The sequence below is a fragment of the Sinocyclocheilus rhinocerous genome, unplaced genomic scaffold (genome assembly GCF_001515625.1).
Source record: "Sinocyclocheilus rhinocerous isolate Xijiao unplaced genomic scaffold, SAMN03320098_v1.1 scaffold10097, whole genome shotgun sequence".
Taxonomy (NCBI): Eukaryota; Metazoa; Chordata; class Actinopteri; order Cypriniformes; family Cyprinidae; genus Sinocyclocheilus; species Sinocyclocheilus rhinocerous.
The window spans coordinates 1,617-17,517 of NW_015658058.1; the positions used below are offsets into that span (position 1 = coordinate 1,617).

Consider the following 15,901-nt stretch of genomic DNA (forward strand, 5'->3'; position numbering starts at 1 on the left):
GGTGACTGTGTAGTTCTGACGTCAACTTTTTACGGAAGTCACAACGGTTTGTGAAAAATCACAGCTACTTTATGCAGGCTGTGTGCAGTTTACTGTAGACTGACTGTTTTGAAACTTATATGGTAGTTACATAGCACCTAGACCTCAGTTATCATCAAAAAAGCCAGGAAATTTCAGTTTTCACAATATGGGACCTTTAATAGCTGAAACAGTAGTATAAGCTGTTTTGGGAGAAGGGGGGAAAAAAGACGGGCTCGGGTCGGACTCGGGCGAAGAATTTTTGTCGGGCGGACAAGGGCCGGGCTAGGGCCTATATTTGAGGCCCGTGCAGGGCTCTAGTGTCTGTGTGTGTGTGTAGGCTGTTTCTGTGAGATTCCCCTTACTAACCTTTTCTTTTCTTTTCTTTTGGTAGTTTAGTTAGTTTCCCCTTTTATTTAGGTAAATGTTACTTTTATGTTTGTTGTATTGGCCTGAGCTCCCTCTCAAAAGCCACTGAACACTCCCGCATCTGTAAATAAAAGTTATGTTTTCTTAATTTAAATCACATAGTGGGTTTTCTTTTGAGGTTGATCGTTGATCCTCACAGCTGAAACACACACACAACACCATTCTTATTCTGTTACGTGACTTTCCCTCTCCTAGACTTGGTATGGGAACGTAACAGAATTTGGGGGCTCGTCCGGGATTTGAAGCCGGAACCTCTCGCATTCGAAGCAAGAATCATACCCCTAGATCATATACTGGGTAATTAAGTCAACCCACAACTCAATCCAGCTTGTTCTACTATGCAGTACCTCCACAGTCAAAAAGTGTGGTTATACAAAAGATCTGCGACCTCTTATCCATGATCTAAAGTCATTGGAGCAACTGTAATAAACTAGGAAAAACTGTGAGGGGTACAGCATTATTTGCTGCTGCTGCTGATAATCTAAGTTCCCACTGCTCCTGCAGGATTCCCGGAGAGCTTCTCTGGTGAAAAGTTCTGCAGATTCTGTTCTGGTCTCTTTTAATTCAGAGACAAAAGCCCTATTCGCACGGGATTAGTATTACCTGGTGACCTCCAGTCATTTGCCCATGAGGCAGGGAAGAAAAGCACTCTTGCTCAGCACAATGGAGTACATTGTTTTGTTAACTTTGTGGCTTATTATTCCGAGTTGTTTCGGCAGTGGTGACACACAGCCCTCTCACATGCCTAATATATTGTTTAACAGATCTACTGCTTATGCCGCTCAGAAATCTTTACATATTTGTATCGGAACGTATCAGAAGAGTTGTGCATGTCATCCTGCAGGGATGACCATCAATTTCGGTTCGGGGCCATCAGTGTGGGTTGGCCCGGGGAAGGTCCGTGATGCCAGATTGTTCAGGAATTCATCCTTGTTTGAGAGGGGTTAGAATGATGCACTCTTCCCTAATATCACAGAGCGGTTTGCAGGAGTAGATGTGCCATGGTGATTTTGGAGGCTGCAGAATGTCTACTACTGCCATGCTTGATGAAACCACTCCCTGAAAACCAACAGACAACCACTTTTTCATTGTTAACATGAACTATAATTATTTATATGATGCTGCCAATAAATTCATATTGTACAATGTATTGCAGTTTTTTTTTTTTTTTTGGTTAACAAAAACCATTTTTTTTTTTGTTGGGACAATTGTCTTGAAAATAATCAAGAATTATAAACATTAATGAACATATTCATTTTCCAAATTATTTAACCCTACATCAAAAAGAAGAGAGAGAGAGAGAGAGAGAGAATAATTTTTTTTGATAATTGAGCACATTTCCCCTCCAGTTCTGTTTTTTATGTGAACAAATTAGCTATTATTTTAATCAAAAAGTAATGTGCGGTATGATTTAAATTGTTTGACACCATGGTAGAATTCTTTATATGGAATTAAATTAAATTTTATGGTAATTTTAATATTAAAAATACATGTATATTGTGTCTGAACAAGATTTTTATTTGGGCAAAATGTGCTTAATTGGCTTAAAAATAATCAAAATCATAAACTCTTACAGCTCCTAGAAACAAACTCTTTTTTTTTTAAATTTAGGCAAAATATAATTTCTTATAATTCTGGAGTGAAACATGACCTGGAATTTTCTTAACGAGATTCACCCACTTAAATTTGCTTACTTTCTTTTTTTGGACTACTTGCTCCAAGAGTTTATCTCTTCATCTTAAACACAGAAGTATTTGTCGATTCATCAAAGAGCCTGTATCTCTTTCAGATATTTTCTCTCTATTACAGTGACGTGACATACTTTGATTATGATGCCGTCTAATTGTCTGGATGTGATGACATAATCAGCAATGTGATTGGGCAGACAGTTGCAGTCTTGTCCGATCTCATCTTCCCCGTGTGATGACTCTCCAACTCTCAGCTACCCAGAAACCCCTGCTGTGTCTCAGCTTGTTGTCTCTCTTTGTTTAAATATTGATGCCGCTGTGTTGTCTTAAGCCCTATTCGCACGGGATTAGTATTGTCTGGTGACCTCCAGTCATTTGTAATACTTGCGGAGGTTGTCTGTGATCTTAATCCCGTGCGAATCGGCCATGTCTGTAATTTGTAAAGTAAAAATTCCCCCGCAAATGACCTACCATATTTCGCCGAACACCGAGGTCCTGTGATAATATTAGTCCCGTGCGAATCGGCATCTCTGTGATATGGCCAGCATTTGGCAAGTTGTATATCATTTTTCGAGGTTTTTGTTTGCTGTGCGCCTTTTTATCCATCTTCTGCGAAGAATGGAGCTGCGTTGGAGTGTTTGATAGTATTTTGGGTGCTGTCATCATATCGCTACACCATACAATTTGCAGAAAGAGAAAGCTGAAAAGGTTTTGAGGTTAATGTGTTACAAATAAATCAAGCATAAAGCTTGATATATTATTTTAACCTGGTGAAATGTAAATGACACAGCGCACGAAAATATATTAATTTTTTTTTTTTAAATCCATCTGGACCATAGAACGGGACTCTCAAAGCCTTGACATCGTATCCGGGAGATAAGTCAGTAAATTCGAGTAAAATCACAGGCTTCGCTTATCCCGTGCGAATGCACCACACGAAATTCAGATGTGGGGGGGTAATTTCAAAATCACACAAGGTCCCCAGATAATACTAATCCCGTGCGAATAGGGCTAAAGACTCCCATGAGGCAGGGAAGAAAAGCACTCTTGCTCAGCACAATGGAGTACATTGTTTTGTTAACTTTGTGGCTTATTATTCCGAGTTGTTTCGGCAGTGGTGACACACAGCCCTCTCACATGCCTAATATATTGTTTAACAGATCTACTGCTTATGCCGCTCAGAAATCTTTACATATTTGTATCGGAACGTATCAGAAGAGTTGTGCATGTCATCCTGCAGGGATGACCATCAATTTCGGTTCGGGGCCATCAGTGTGGGTTGGCCCGGGGAAGGTCCGTGATGCCAGATTGTTCAGGAATTCATCCTTGTTTGAGAGGGGTTAGAATGATGCACTCTTCCCTAATATCACAGAGCGGTTTGCAGGAGTAGATGTGCCATGGTGATTTTGGAGGCTGCAGAATGTCTACTACTGCCATGCTTGATGAAACCACTCCCTGAAAACCAACAGACAACCACTTTTTCATTGTTAACATGAACTATAATTATTTATATGATGCTGCCAATAAATTCATATTGTACAATGTATTGCAGTTTTTTTTTTTTTTTTTGGTTAACACAAACCATTTTTTATGTGATGGTGACAATAAACTAATATGGATCTTTTTCACATTTCCGGGTTTCTTGTCATGGTTGGGTAAACTTGTAAAGCAGTGAATGGGAGACTACCACTGTTACGGTCCCTGTATAAGGATCTAGGAGTCGGAAGGGACACATAACATAATAGATGGACAACGGCTGGTGTCTTCCAAATAATTCTTTATTTTAACACAAATTACTCACAAAAGTAACCAAAAGTAGGAGACGGGGAGCCCAGCAACAGAGGTAGAAATGGCTAAACTAATAGAAACAAGCTGGGACTCCCCACTCCAAACTAAAATTACAAACTAAGAAAAGGTACGTAGCGATGTCGCTGCGGAGCAAACTGTGGCTGGCAGAGAGCCCTGGAGGGTCCGCCTCCTTCCACTTTATAGCTTCGTCTCCCCAGCTCAACCAATAAGGAACTAGAGAAAACAAGAGAAAAATAAGACATTATGAACACTGTTTAGTACGCCGTTTAAGACTCTGGGACGGGGCGTATGCGAAGCATGCGTAACAACCACAAATATATTTTTTTCATTCCCATTTGCTCAAATAGCAAAAGAAAATCTCCATGATAGTGTTTTCACAATTTTCAAAAAAATGGGAAAAAAAATAGAGAAACTGATAAGAGCAATCAGTAGAGAGAGAACGATGTCAAATTTACCATCACTCCCACAGACGATGCATTAGAAACTCCTTCACAGCAGTTAACTCGTTTTTTGTAACTTCATGCAAGGGTAATATAATACACCGTATAGTGTTATAAATGTACATACGTTTAAAAACATTTTTTGAAAATATGATCAATTTTGGAATATTTAAGATGCTGATGATCATTGTTCATTGTAATACATTTTTTGGTTAATTTGAACTATTTTTTATGTTCAAATATACATTTGTTTATACCAGACAAAACATCAGCTAATGCCCAAAATATGCTTTATTTAATGCAAAATCGTAAATCACTTCCAATGGTAAAAACTGAGTACTTCACAGAACACAACCACTAAAGAAGAAACGTAAAAAAAAACGCATGTGTTCACACACAAAGTGAAATACACAGGTCACATAAGTGTAACTGTGTCAAGGCACTTTTGGGAGAACAATGCTGGGTTAAAGCAATAGTTCACCCACAAATGAAAATAGGGTCATCATGTACTCACTCTCAAGTTGTTACAAACTATTTGTGAGTTTCTTTCTTCTGTTGAACATAAAAGAAAATATTTGGAAAAATGGGGGTAGCGAAACAGTTGATGGTCCCCTTTGACTTCCACAGTATTTTTTTTCTTTACTATGGAGGTTATTGGGGTCCATCAACTGTTTGGTTACACACATTCTTACACAATATCTTCTTTTATGTTCAACAGAAGTAAGAAACTCATAAAGGTTTGCAAAACTTGAGGTTGTCAGTATATGATGACTGAATTGTTATTTTTAGGGTGAGCTATCCCTTTAAGTATAGTGTGCGTTATGTTTAGTAAGTATGCAAGTATGTAGTGTGCATATGGTGTGTATATAATAATGCTGGATCTGTGTGTTTAGAAATGAATTGTTGTGATATTTGCTGCTGCAGCACATATTGATATGGAATGAATGAATGAGGAACGATTAGAAAATGATGGCGTTTGATGCAGTTAAAGAGGGAACAATCAGCAATTACTTGTGTTTTTGACGAGTCTCTGTCTTCAAGCCAGAGTCCAGTCTTGCGACTGGACTTGGACTCATGAACTACTGACTCAAGTAATTTTTTTCGTGACTTAAGCACGACTCAAGTCGCCAGTCATAGACTTGAGTTTCCATCTCTGCCTGGTACTACACATTTATTAGGCCCCACAACTATTTGCACTGAATTGTAAAAATAAATAAGAGAAATAATAATTATGCAATATTGACCGTATGCAAACAAAGAACTAGGCCTTTAAAGGTTGTGATAGAGCTATGTAGGTTCATCAGGCTGATCAAGGTAGGCTGGTGGTGTCTCCACACGGGCCAGGAGTGACCCAAGTCATGTAGTGCTGGGGTCAAAGATGGGGTCATTTGATTGAATGATGCATTTATATAGCGCTTTATTGTGTATTGTTGTACACCCAAAGCGCTTTACAATCATGTGGGGGGGTCTCTCCTCAACCACCACCAGTGTGCAGCATCCACTTGGATGATGCGACGACAGCCACAGGACAACGGCGCCAGTGCGCTCACCACACACCAGCTACAGGTGGAGAGGAGAGAGAGTCATAGAACCAATCAAGTGGTTGGGGATTATTGGGAGGCCATGATTGACAAAGGCCAGGGGGGTAATTTGGCCAGGACACCGGGGTTACACTCCTACTCTTTACGAGAAGTGCCATGGGATTTTTAATGACCACAGAGAGTCAGAACCTCGGTTTAACGTCTCATCCGAAAGACGGTGCTTTTTGACAGTATAGTGTCCCCGTCACTATACTGGGGCGTTAGGACCCACACAGACCACAGGGTGAGCACCCCCTGCTGGCCTCACTAACACCTTTCTCTTCCAGCAGCAACCTAGTTTTCCCAAGAGGTCTCCCATCCAGGTACTGACCAGCTTAACCCTGCTTAGCTTCAGTGGGCGACCAGTCTTGGGCTGCAGGGTGATATGGCTGTGATTTGACCAACATGGTTTGCTATGTTCTACGTTTCCAGTTCAGTTCAGTGTTAAACCTCTTCAAGAAGAAAAAAGGCCTCACAGCCAGATTTTATCTTTTTTTATGGTTTTTAAAACATTTTTAAATATCTGTATTACTGGTTAATGATATGACAAACTAAAAAGATTGGTCTACAAAATAAATCAAATGGGCTCAAATTAACTTTTTTTCCTGCAGTGGAAGAGCTGTGCGAATGAAAAGAAACCAATATATTTTTGAGTTTGAAGGAGAATACTAGCATAATTGGATCTTTAGATTATTGGTTGCAAAACTGTGCAGTGAATATGGCTTGGCAGCTTGGGAGAACTTAACCATTTTCAGTCAGTTTTGTTAAAAAAGATTTGGAAAATGTCAAATTAAGTTGTGTGACTCCCTTTACATTTGCTTTACTTTTTTAAACAGCCTTTACATGATCTATTGGAGGTGACACAGGTCATATCCACAGTCTGTTGGAAGTTACACATGTCTTGTCCAAAACGTCTGTTTCAGTTGAGGAGCCAAAGATAACTGCAAAACTTTCGAGTGCTGACCATAAAGTAAAGCAGCTTAGGCAAATATCCTTGGAGTCAAGTTATCCACAAAAATGTTGCATGGCAACGAGAGGTTTCTTTAAACAGCCTTTACATGATCTATTGGAGGTGACGCACGTCATATCCACTGTCTGTTGGAAGTTACACACGTCTTGTCCAAAACGTCTGTTTCAGTTGAGGAGCCAAAGATAACTGCAAAACTTTCGAGTGCTGACCATAAAGTAAAGCAGCTTAGGCAAATATCCTTGGAGTCAAGTTATCCACAAAAATGTTGCATGGCAACGAGAGGTTTCTGGGAACAGTTTTTCAGGTGTTTTGTGCATGACTGACTGCGGCTGAAAATGGATAAAATCTCCACAGCTGCTAATCTACAAAACCATATTTGGTGCACAGTTTTGCCGTCAGTACTCATAACGTACAGATCCAAATATGACTGTTGACGAAGTCACATTAAGACTGGTTCTGGCTTTTTAATCATTACTTTCAGTGCAGTTTATATTCTATGCTGATTTTCACTTTATAATTGAAGGTACATTTGAGCATTATCTAACTGGCAGGAGAATGTCTTCTTTCTTTCTCTGTTAGGATGTAACTGACCAGGACTCACACAGTGGAAGTGCTCTGCTTTGATCCAGAAAGCCTCTCAGAGTGGCCATCGTCTTGGAAGGGAGTTTAGTGATGGCGCTGGTCAACATGCCTCAAGCCGTCTGTGCTCTTTTCAGACTCATTTATGCACCTGGACCATCATAAGTCTATGAAAAACATTTTCCACTGCATTCAGCTGGTTTTTCTCAATCTGGAAAAAGGTGAGATTGTCCTCCACAAGAATCTGAATGTTTACTTTTTCTGTCTTCTCTTTTCTTTCTCTTATATATATAATAATTATCACTCTTAATTTTTGCTGCACTGTAGAAAAAAGGCTCAATGTTAGATATCTGGTTGATTTTATTCGTGACCGTAAATACACGGTGCCTTGTACGACAGTCTGTTTTGCAAAAATAGGCTAAACTCAAAGCAGGTTAATAGGACGACCTACGTGATTAAAATACTGCACGCCACAGCAGTTTGGATAGAAACGGCTCTCCAGATGTTCTTCAGTGAAATCATACAAGAACCCATATTTCACTTGCTTTGATGTTTATTGTAAACAAAGCTGCTATCTCACAAAGTTTGATTATCCAAACAAAGTTTGGTCACACTTTATTTTAAAGTCCAATTCTAGCTATTAACATACTATTAACTACGAGACTTTTGCCTCCATAAACTCCTAATGACTGCTTCGTACGGTAGTTGTTAAGGTTAGGTATTGGGTAGGATTTGGGATGTAGAATATGCTCATGCAGAATTGGCTGGTTATTAATACTTATAACGCACGTAAATAACAGGCATGCTAATAACAACCTGATCTCATGAAAGTGCGTATAAATAGTACGCCAAATAAAAACGAAGTTTTCGTTTTTATTTGGCGTACTATTTATACGCATTTTCATGAGACCGGGCTCGCTAATAAGCAACTAGTTAATAGTGAGAATTGGTTCCTAAACTAAAGTGTTACCCAAAGTTTTATTTTGATCACTAGGTCCATAGTTCCATATTTACAGTATTGTGAAGTGAGATGTGAACGCAAACTATCAAACTTTCAAGTTTTATGGAAAAAATGTTATCAGGAGAATTGTTAGCACATGTTTCTACTTTAACGCACTTGATTTAAGATGATTAGAGTTATTAGCTCTCTACTTGATTCTCAGTATATGTTCACCCACTGTAGAAACAGAGAATGATAGATTATAAAATACATTTTAAGATAAAAATACAGGATCACCACGTGGCGAAAGTATGAAAATGTTACTATTGCATACTGCTGTATAATGCGCTACACTGTTTGTGCTTACCGTAAATAGATATTAGAGAACCTGCAGCTGGAACCAGCTTCCAGATGAGCCCCAACCGTAGCCGTGTTTACATACATTTACCAGTCTATTCTCTCACGAAAGATGAATCAAATAATTCAGTGCAGTATTCGCTATTTTATTCAGTTATATTGTGGCATTTAGCAGCAATATTTTGATTCTTATCAATAAATGAAAGTGAGCATCTCCTCCATACAATCAAAAGAGACGGTCAGGTGTGAATACCGGAGTTCTTGCAAATCAGATTCTGCGGTGTGAAAGTTGCCTTAATTTCACACAGATACTCATTTTCTGGTGTGAACTCTTTTGCAAGTTTAAAGGTTTACTTTAACTGTTACACTGCTTAACTGTGTTACACTAGCCAGGTTTCCATCCAAGAATTGTTTTTGTTTTTTTGCGAAAAAATGTTTAGCACTTCAAAATGTTTACCGATATAGCTTATGGAAATCTCATTTATCGATAAAATGTCTCAAGTGTCGACACAATATTTTTCCGTTTAACTTTAGCGTATAAATTCCATATGGATACTTCAAATGTCACAAAAATTTGTTTGGAAACACTTTTTGTCAAGAAAAGGGTCTTTAACGCAAACAAATGTGGTGTCACATGACCGAATTAGCCTATGTAGCAGTATAAGCCTCTGTAGTTCAAAGGCACATTAAATCTATCATATTCATATTATTAAATTGTATATAAAATTATTGTATTACTATGGTAAGAATAAGACGAGTTACCTCTCAAACATAGCCTGTTTTTGTTTCGTTTTTCTTGATAAGCCTACATATCTTACTTGGATGTTCCTTTAAGTAACGTTGCAAGTTCAAATTGATTCATTTTGTTCTGAAGATGAAAAGGTCCAATTGCATTCTGTAATGTTATGTTATGTTTTGTCAACTTAAAATGTGAAGTAAGTGACAGCTTGAATAGCCCTCAAGTTAAATCCGGGAAAGTTATTCTAACGCAAATATTTGTACTTCTCTTGTGTTCCAGTATCCACATAGGCTAAAACAAAATGGGCTTGCCATAATTATCACACTGCACAGATTGTGCTACAGGCTATTCAAACTGAGCAGTGTGTTTATAGACCCTTTTTATTTCTTTAATATTATGTTTTTCTCTGTTTGCAGAAGCGCTGCAGGTGCGTGATGTGACCACGTGAATCCTCATGTTCTGTTGTTTATGCTGCTTTTTGCGCATGTAAAATTAATCCCTGGAAAACAAATATTTGTATTTTTAATAGGTCACAGCCACATATCCATTCTAATTTAACATAATCTTGTCGGTAAACGGTAAATAATCGTTAATCGAGCCGATTATGGTAACCGAGCGTCGTTAGGAGAAAACTAAAATGAAAATTCATATTTTCACTACAGTCTAATAATAGTTAATCAGAAAAATTATAATAATAAAGCTGCACGATTATGAATATTGCTTGATCAAGTAGGCCTAACAAAACAGCACAAAAACTGGATGGAAACTTGGCTACTGATGACATAAAACCCTCCCTATGTGTTAATCATTTTCCACACATATGAATGGCTTCTCTTCTGTGCAAATTCTCAGGTGAATCTTAAGATTTTCTATTTGTGAGAAGCTCTTCCCACACAGTTTACAGGTGTATGGCTTCTCTCCAGTGTGAAGTCTCATGTGAGTGTCGAAGCTACTTTTATGACTGAAACGCTTTCCACACTGATGACATATAAAGCATCTCTCTCCTGAGTGATTCCTCATGTGGTTATTAAGGCTTATTTTACGTGTGAACCTCTTTCCACACTCATCACATTTGAACGGCTTCTCTCCAGCGTGGATGTTCAAGTGATACCTAAGGTTTACTTCTGTTGTGAAGCTCTTTCCACACTCATCACATGAGAACAGCTTCTCTCCAGCGTGGATGTTCAAGTGATACCTAAGGTTTACTTCTGTTGTGAAGCTCTTTCCACACTCATCACATGAGAACAGCTTCTCTCCAGCGTGGATGTTCAAGTGATACCTAAGGTTTACTTCTGTTGTGAAGCTCTTTCCACACTGATCACATGAGAACAGCTTCTCTCCAGTGTGACTGCGCATGTGGTAATTAAAGGTGTTTCTATGTGTGAAACGCTTTCCGCACTGAGTGCAAGTGTAAGGTTTCTCTCCAGTGTGAATTCTCTTGTGGACTTCAAGGCTATGTTTGTGTATGAACCTTTTTCCACACGGTTGGCAGGTGAAAGATCTCTCTCCAATGGGAATATTTGTGTGGTAATTAAGGGTGTTTTTCTGTGTAAAACTCTTTCCACACTGTTGACAGTTGTAAGGTTTCTCTCCAGTGTGAATTCTCATGTGGAATTTAAGGCTTAGTTTTTGAGAGAAACTTTTTCCACATTCTTGGCAGGTGAAAGAGTTTTCTCCAGTGTGAACTCTCATGTGATACTTAAGGGTTAGTTCTACAGTGAAGCTCTTTCCACACTCTTGACAGGTGAACGGCTTCTCTCCAGTGTGAATGCTTATGTGTTTTTTAAGGTTTCCTTTTTGAGAGAAACTCTTTCCACAATCTTGGCAGGTAAAAGGTCTCTCTCCAGTGTGAACTCTCATGTGGACATCAAGGTAATGTTTCTGATTGAAACTCTTTCCACACTGACTGCAGGTGAAATAACTCTTGGATTTGGTCTTATGGCCTCTTTTTTGTGAGAAAGTATTTTCAGTCTTTGTGGATTTTTCTCCAGTCATGAAATCATGACGTTTCTCATACTGTTTTTTCTCTTCCATTTCATTCTGTTCTTGACTCTCCTCTTTCAGCACCATCAGGTCTAAAGCGAAAAAATAAAGATAAATAGTTAAACACAGTTTAATGGCACAAACCAACAGATATCCAAACCAACATCACCTGAAATGAAGTTGGACAGTTTTTGTTTTATCCAGCTATATTTACTCATATAGCATCCAAGTGAAAGATATGTCAGGAAAAAAAAGATTAATTTAAACCCCATCGTAGCACAGAAACTTTTCTTACTAAAGTTAAATATTTTATATGCTACCACTTGTATATGAAGGATATCTCATCAAACACAAGTATGGTGTGCCACAGGGCTCAGTATTAGGTCCTCTGTTTTTCTCCTTGTTTACGTTTCCCCTGAGGGACATAATCATTCAATTTCACAATTATGACCACAATACCCAGATTTATACACTACTCAAAAAATTGAGGGAACACCTAATCATCACAGTAAAACATTGAGTCAGTTAAATGTCAAGGATATCAATCTGTCCAGTTAGGAAGCATGGTAGGTGACAACAGGTGCACAGGAGAAGCAACAGCAAATCAACCCCCATGGCACATCCACACGTGCCGTCACAAGGAGGTTTGGTGTGTGTCGAGAGCATGCAAGAGATACCGGGAGACAGGCCATTACACAAGGAGAGCTGGACAGGGACGTAGAAGGGCAACAACCCAGCAGCAGGATGAATATTGGCTTGTGCAAGGAGGAACAGGAGGAGCACTACCGGAGACCTCCAAAATGACCTCCAGAACGCTACTGCTGTGAATGTGAGGGTGGCATGAGGGCACAACGTCCTCTGGTGAGACCTGTGCTCACAGCCCAGCACCGTGCAGCTCTATTGGCATGTGCCAGAGAACAGCAGAATTTGCATGTCTGCCATTTGCATGACCGGTTTGGCAGAGGATCTGTGATGGCCCGGGGATGAATGCTAGCTACACCTTACTGCTGTTAGTTACCGGAATTAAATCCTCAGAGCCGCTGTCAGAACTTACACTGGTGGAGTGGGCCGTGGGTTCCTCCTGGTGTATAACAATGCCCCGCCTCATGTGTTTTTCGATGAAGGCATTGATGCCACTGACTGGCCCTCATGTTTGGCCCTCCAAACACACTACTGACATTATGATTTGCTGTAGTTCGATCAATTTCATGTTTTTACTTTGATTTTAGGTATGATTTTGAATCCAGTCTTCAGTGGTTTGATGATTTTAGCTTCAATTGACCATTGTGGCATCATTTTGTTCTCAACGAATGACAATGTACACAAGTAATAATTTTAAACGTAAATATTTCATTCATAGAGATCCAATGTGTGATTTAGGTGTTCCCTTAATTTTTTGAGTAGTTTACTTTATCACAATCTGACAAAACTTCACAACTCTCCAAGGTAACAGTATGTATTGTTATATAAAAGATGGCATGGTTAATAATTTTCTCCTATGAAATTCTGCCAAAACAGAGATATGAATTATTGGACCACAGACCTCCACACATAAGATTCTAGATCTCAATGGATGCAATGTTATGTTGTTTTCTACAGTGAAGATCACAGGTGTTGCGTTTACAGCAATCTGTCTTATACGATAATCACATTAGCATTTTTTTTTGTCTTCTTCTGTTTGAAGTCTTCAAATGTCAGGTTGAAGTCAATAAGCTTGCAAGAACTTGAATGCTTATGATAACTAAGAAACAGGCTCACATCAGCCCAATTTGATAATTAGTACACTGATTGCCTGTTAGATTTCATATCAATTCTGCTAATTACACACAGCTTTGAATGGCTTATAGCCAGGAACCAAGTTTGTTTAATACTGTTTGAGTATGAATGCATTTCTTTTTTTCATTGATACAGCAAAAACTGTTAATCTACTTTTTGTGTTCCACATTTTTGTAATGTTTTATTGTCATGTTCAATAGTATTTTAAATGGGACAAGGTAAATCAGGAGTTAGATATGTAATAAAACTGCATTTCTAAATCAGTAAAACTGCATATATGGTCTTGAATAAAGTCTTATGATGCAAATTGTTATTTGTGGCCCTTTATATTTAATGTGGCTTAACTTGAGTACCCCTGAGCTATACCCCAAGACACACACTGATCACTGTCAGGATCATGGACTGCGAAGAGAATAAACTTTTTATGGCCACAGCATTTGCCAAATTCAAATGAAACGACAGACACTGCATCCCTGTGGACAAATGCATTGCGACATGACATCTAAAAAGGTTTTTGATAAACCTGTTCAATACACACTAAAGACATAGTAGAACTTACAGGTAAATATAACTTCCTGTAAAGCTGCTCTGGAACAATGTGTATTATGCAAAATGCTTTACAGATAAATATGACTCCGCATCAAACAACTATGTTATTTGATGTGCCAAAAGATAAATCTGTCATTAAGCAAGCCTAGATAACTGGTATAACTGCATTACGATCATTTAGATCAGCCGTGCCCAAGCCTGTTCCTGTAAAAGTAATCTGCCGGTAGATAAAAGTACTTACTATTACTGTACACTAGAGTTGTGTGGGGTGTTTAAATCGAGGCCGCTAAAGGGCTCAGTGAACTTCCATGAGGGCCACAATGAGGGCTGCATGATATATCAAAATAAAATCTATATTGCAATGTGGCTTAGTGCGACTGTCACATCACACAGGCTGTGATTTAAGTACAGCGCCAACCACTAATATTGGCACCCTTGGTAAATATGAGCAAAGGTGGCTGTGAAAATAAATCTGCATCATTTATCTTTTCGATCTTTCATTTAAAAAATTCACAAAATTCTAACCTATCATTGAAGTAAAACAATGGTTTTACTTTAAACCGCATAAACACATTTTATTACACCAAATACACAAAATAATGTTCTTTTTAGCAACATCATATGACCCCTTTAATGTTGTTAGGCCCAAACTCAAGACAGGAAGCACTGACTGACAGTGCCTGCAAGTCACCCACTCGCTTTACCGATGCTAAAGCCAATAGGTGGGTGGTCTTAAGTGACATGGGCCACAGTTCGGCCGAATGGAGCAGCTCGAAAACAAATAGGCGGTTTGGCACAGTCTGAGGACAAGGAGATTTCAACCTCCGAGCATCCTTTCAAAGAATTCAACGACTAGGTCTTTTCTGCTGATTGATTAGCCAGCTTCAAGAGAATGGTTTGCTGCTGTAGTAACTTTAAGGAATTTAACTCTTTTATTTTAGCTCAGGTTTTCAGAGGGGGGAATCGAATCTGAAGATTCAAAATCAACCTGATTAGAACTGACTCCAAATTTTAATTTATCCACTATTCATCCAGCGTCTAGTAGAATTTAGTGCATCTGAACAATTTGGATATTTGTATTATTCCCTGGCCAAAGGCTAATACATGCTTGTGATAACTTATAAGCTACGAGCTAGGTAGCGTGATCTGGGCAAAGTTTAACTTTAAATTCACAACCCAAGACAATGATTCTTATAATGAAACAGGATTTTATTGGCTATTCTAGATTACATTAAACTAAACTAATGAAAACACACACACACACACACACACATACAGGATGATGATTAACGGAGTTTGCATGAAGTCCCAGAAAGGTAAGATATTCGCTACAGTTCTTTAACTTGCAGAATCACAAAGCAGAGACTTGTCTTATCTTTACTGCTCAAGATCAATTCAGCACCCGTTCAGCAAGAGATGAAGCTTTGTTTGTTTACATGCGTTTTGGTGAAGCTGAGCGGGGTTTTCCCAGTTGGCTTTCCCAGGGAATCCCAGCGCCTTTGATTGGTTGCTGATCTGTCGTTTGGATGACGTCGTTTTGGGAGAACCCTCTGGTGAATGGAGGTTGCCTTGTGAAGTAGGAGCTTCGAAAGTCGGTTGCCTTAGGTACGGAGAGTGATGCGTGGAGTTCTTCCGGGAGTTCCTTTGCTTGGCTTTAGACTTTGAAGATTTCGGCAGTCACGGAGTTTCAACTGAAGTGTTTGAGTTCTGGAGTCTCGCTCGCGTGATGTTACAGCATGTGAGCGCTTTGTAGCGCGGTCACCAAGGCGAAAAGCCAAAGATCGAGAGAGAGCGAGCAAACCACGAAGGCTTTGTGTCCAGTTTTAAAGGGGTCATATGATGCGATTTCAATTGTTCCTTTCTCTTTGGAGTGTTACAAGCTCTTGGCGCATAAAGAAGATCTGTAAAGTTGCAAAGACTAAAGTCTCAAATCGAAAGTTTCACGTTAAACAGTTTCCCATAGAAAACCATTAGAAGGAAAACACTGAACCATTAACCCTCTAAGCGCCAAAGTCGCAAAATTGCGACAAGACGTCATACTTAA

The 15,901-nt window shown here is 39.0% G+C and overlaps 1 protein-coding gene across 1 annotated transcript; it reads right to left on the minus strand.

The window, feature by feature from the left end:
* Positions 1–10,350: 10,350 nt before the first annotated feature.
* LOC107722037 (gastrula zinc finger protein XlCGF57.1-like) lies at positions 10,351–11,619 on the minus strand. The gene has a single exon (XM_016530267.1). It carries the CDS (start codon positions 11,617–11,619, stop codon positions 10,351–10,353), a length of 1,269 nt encoding a protein of 422 aa, XP_016385753.1.
* Between the last annotated feature and the right edge of the window lie 4,282 nt (positions 11,620–15,901).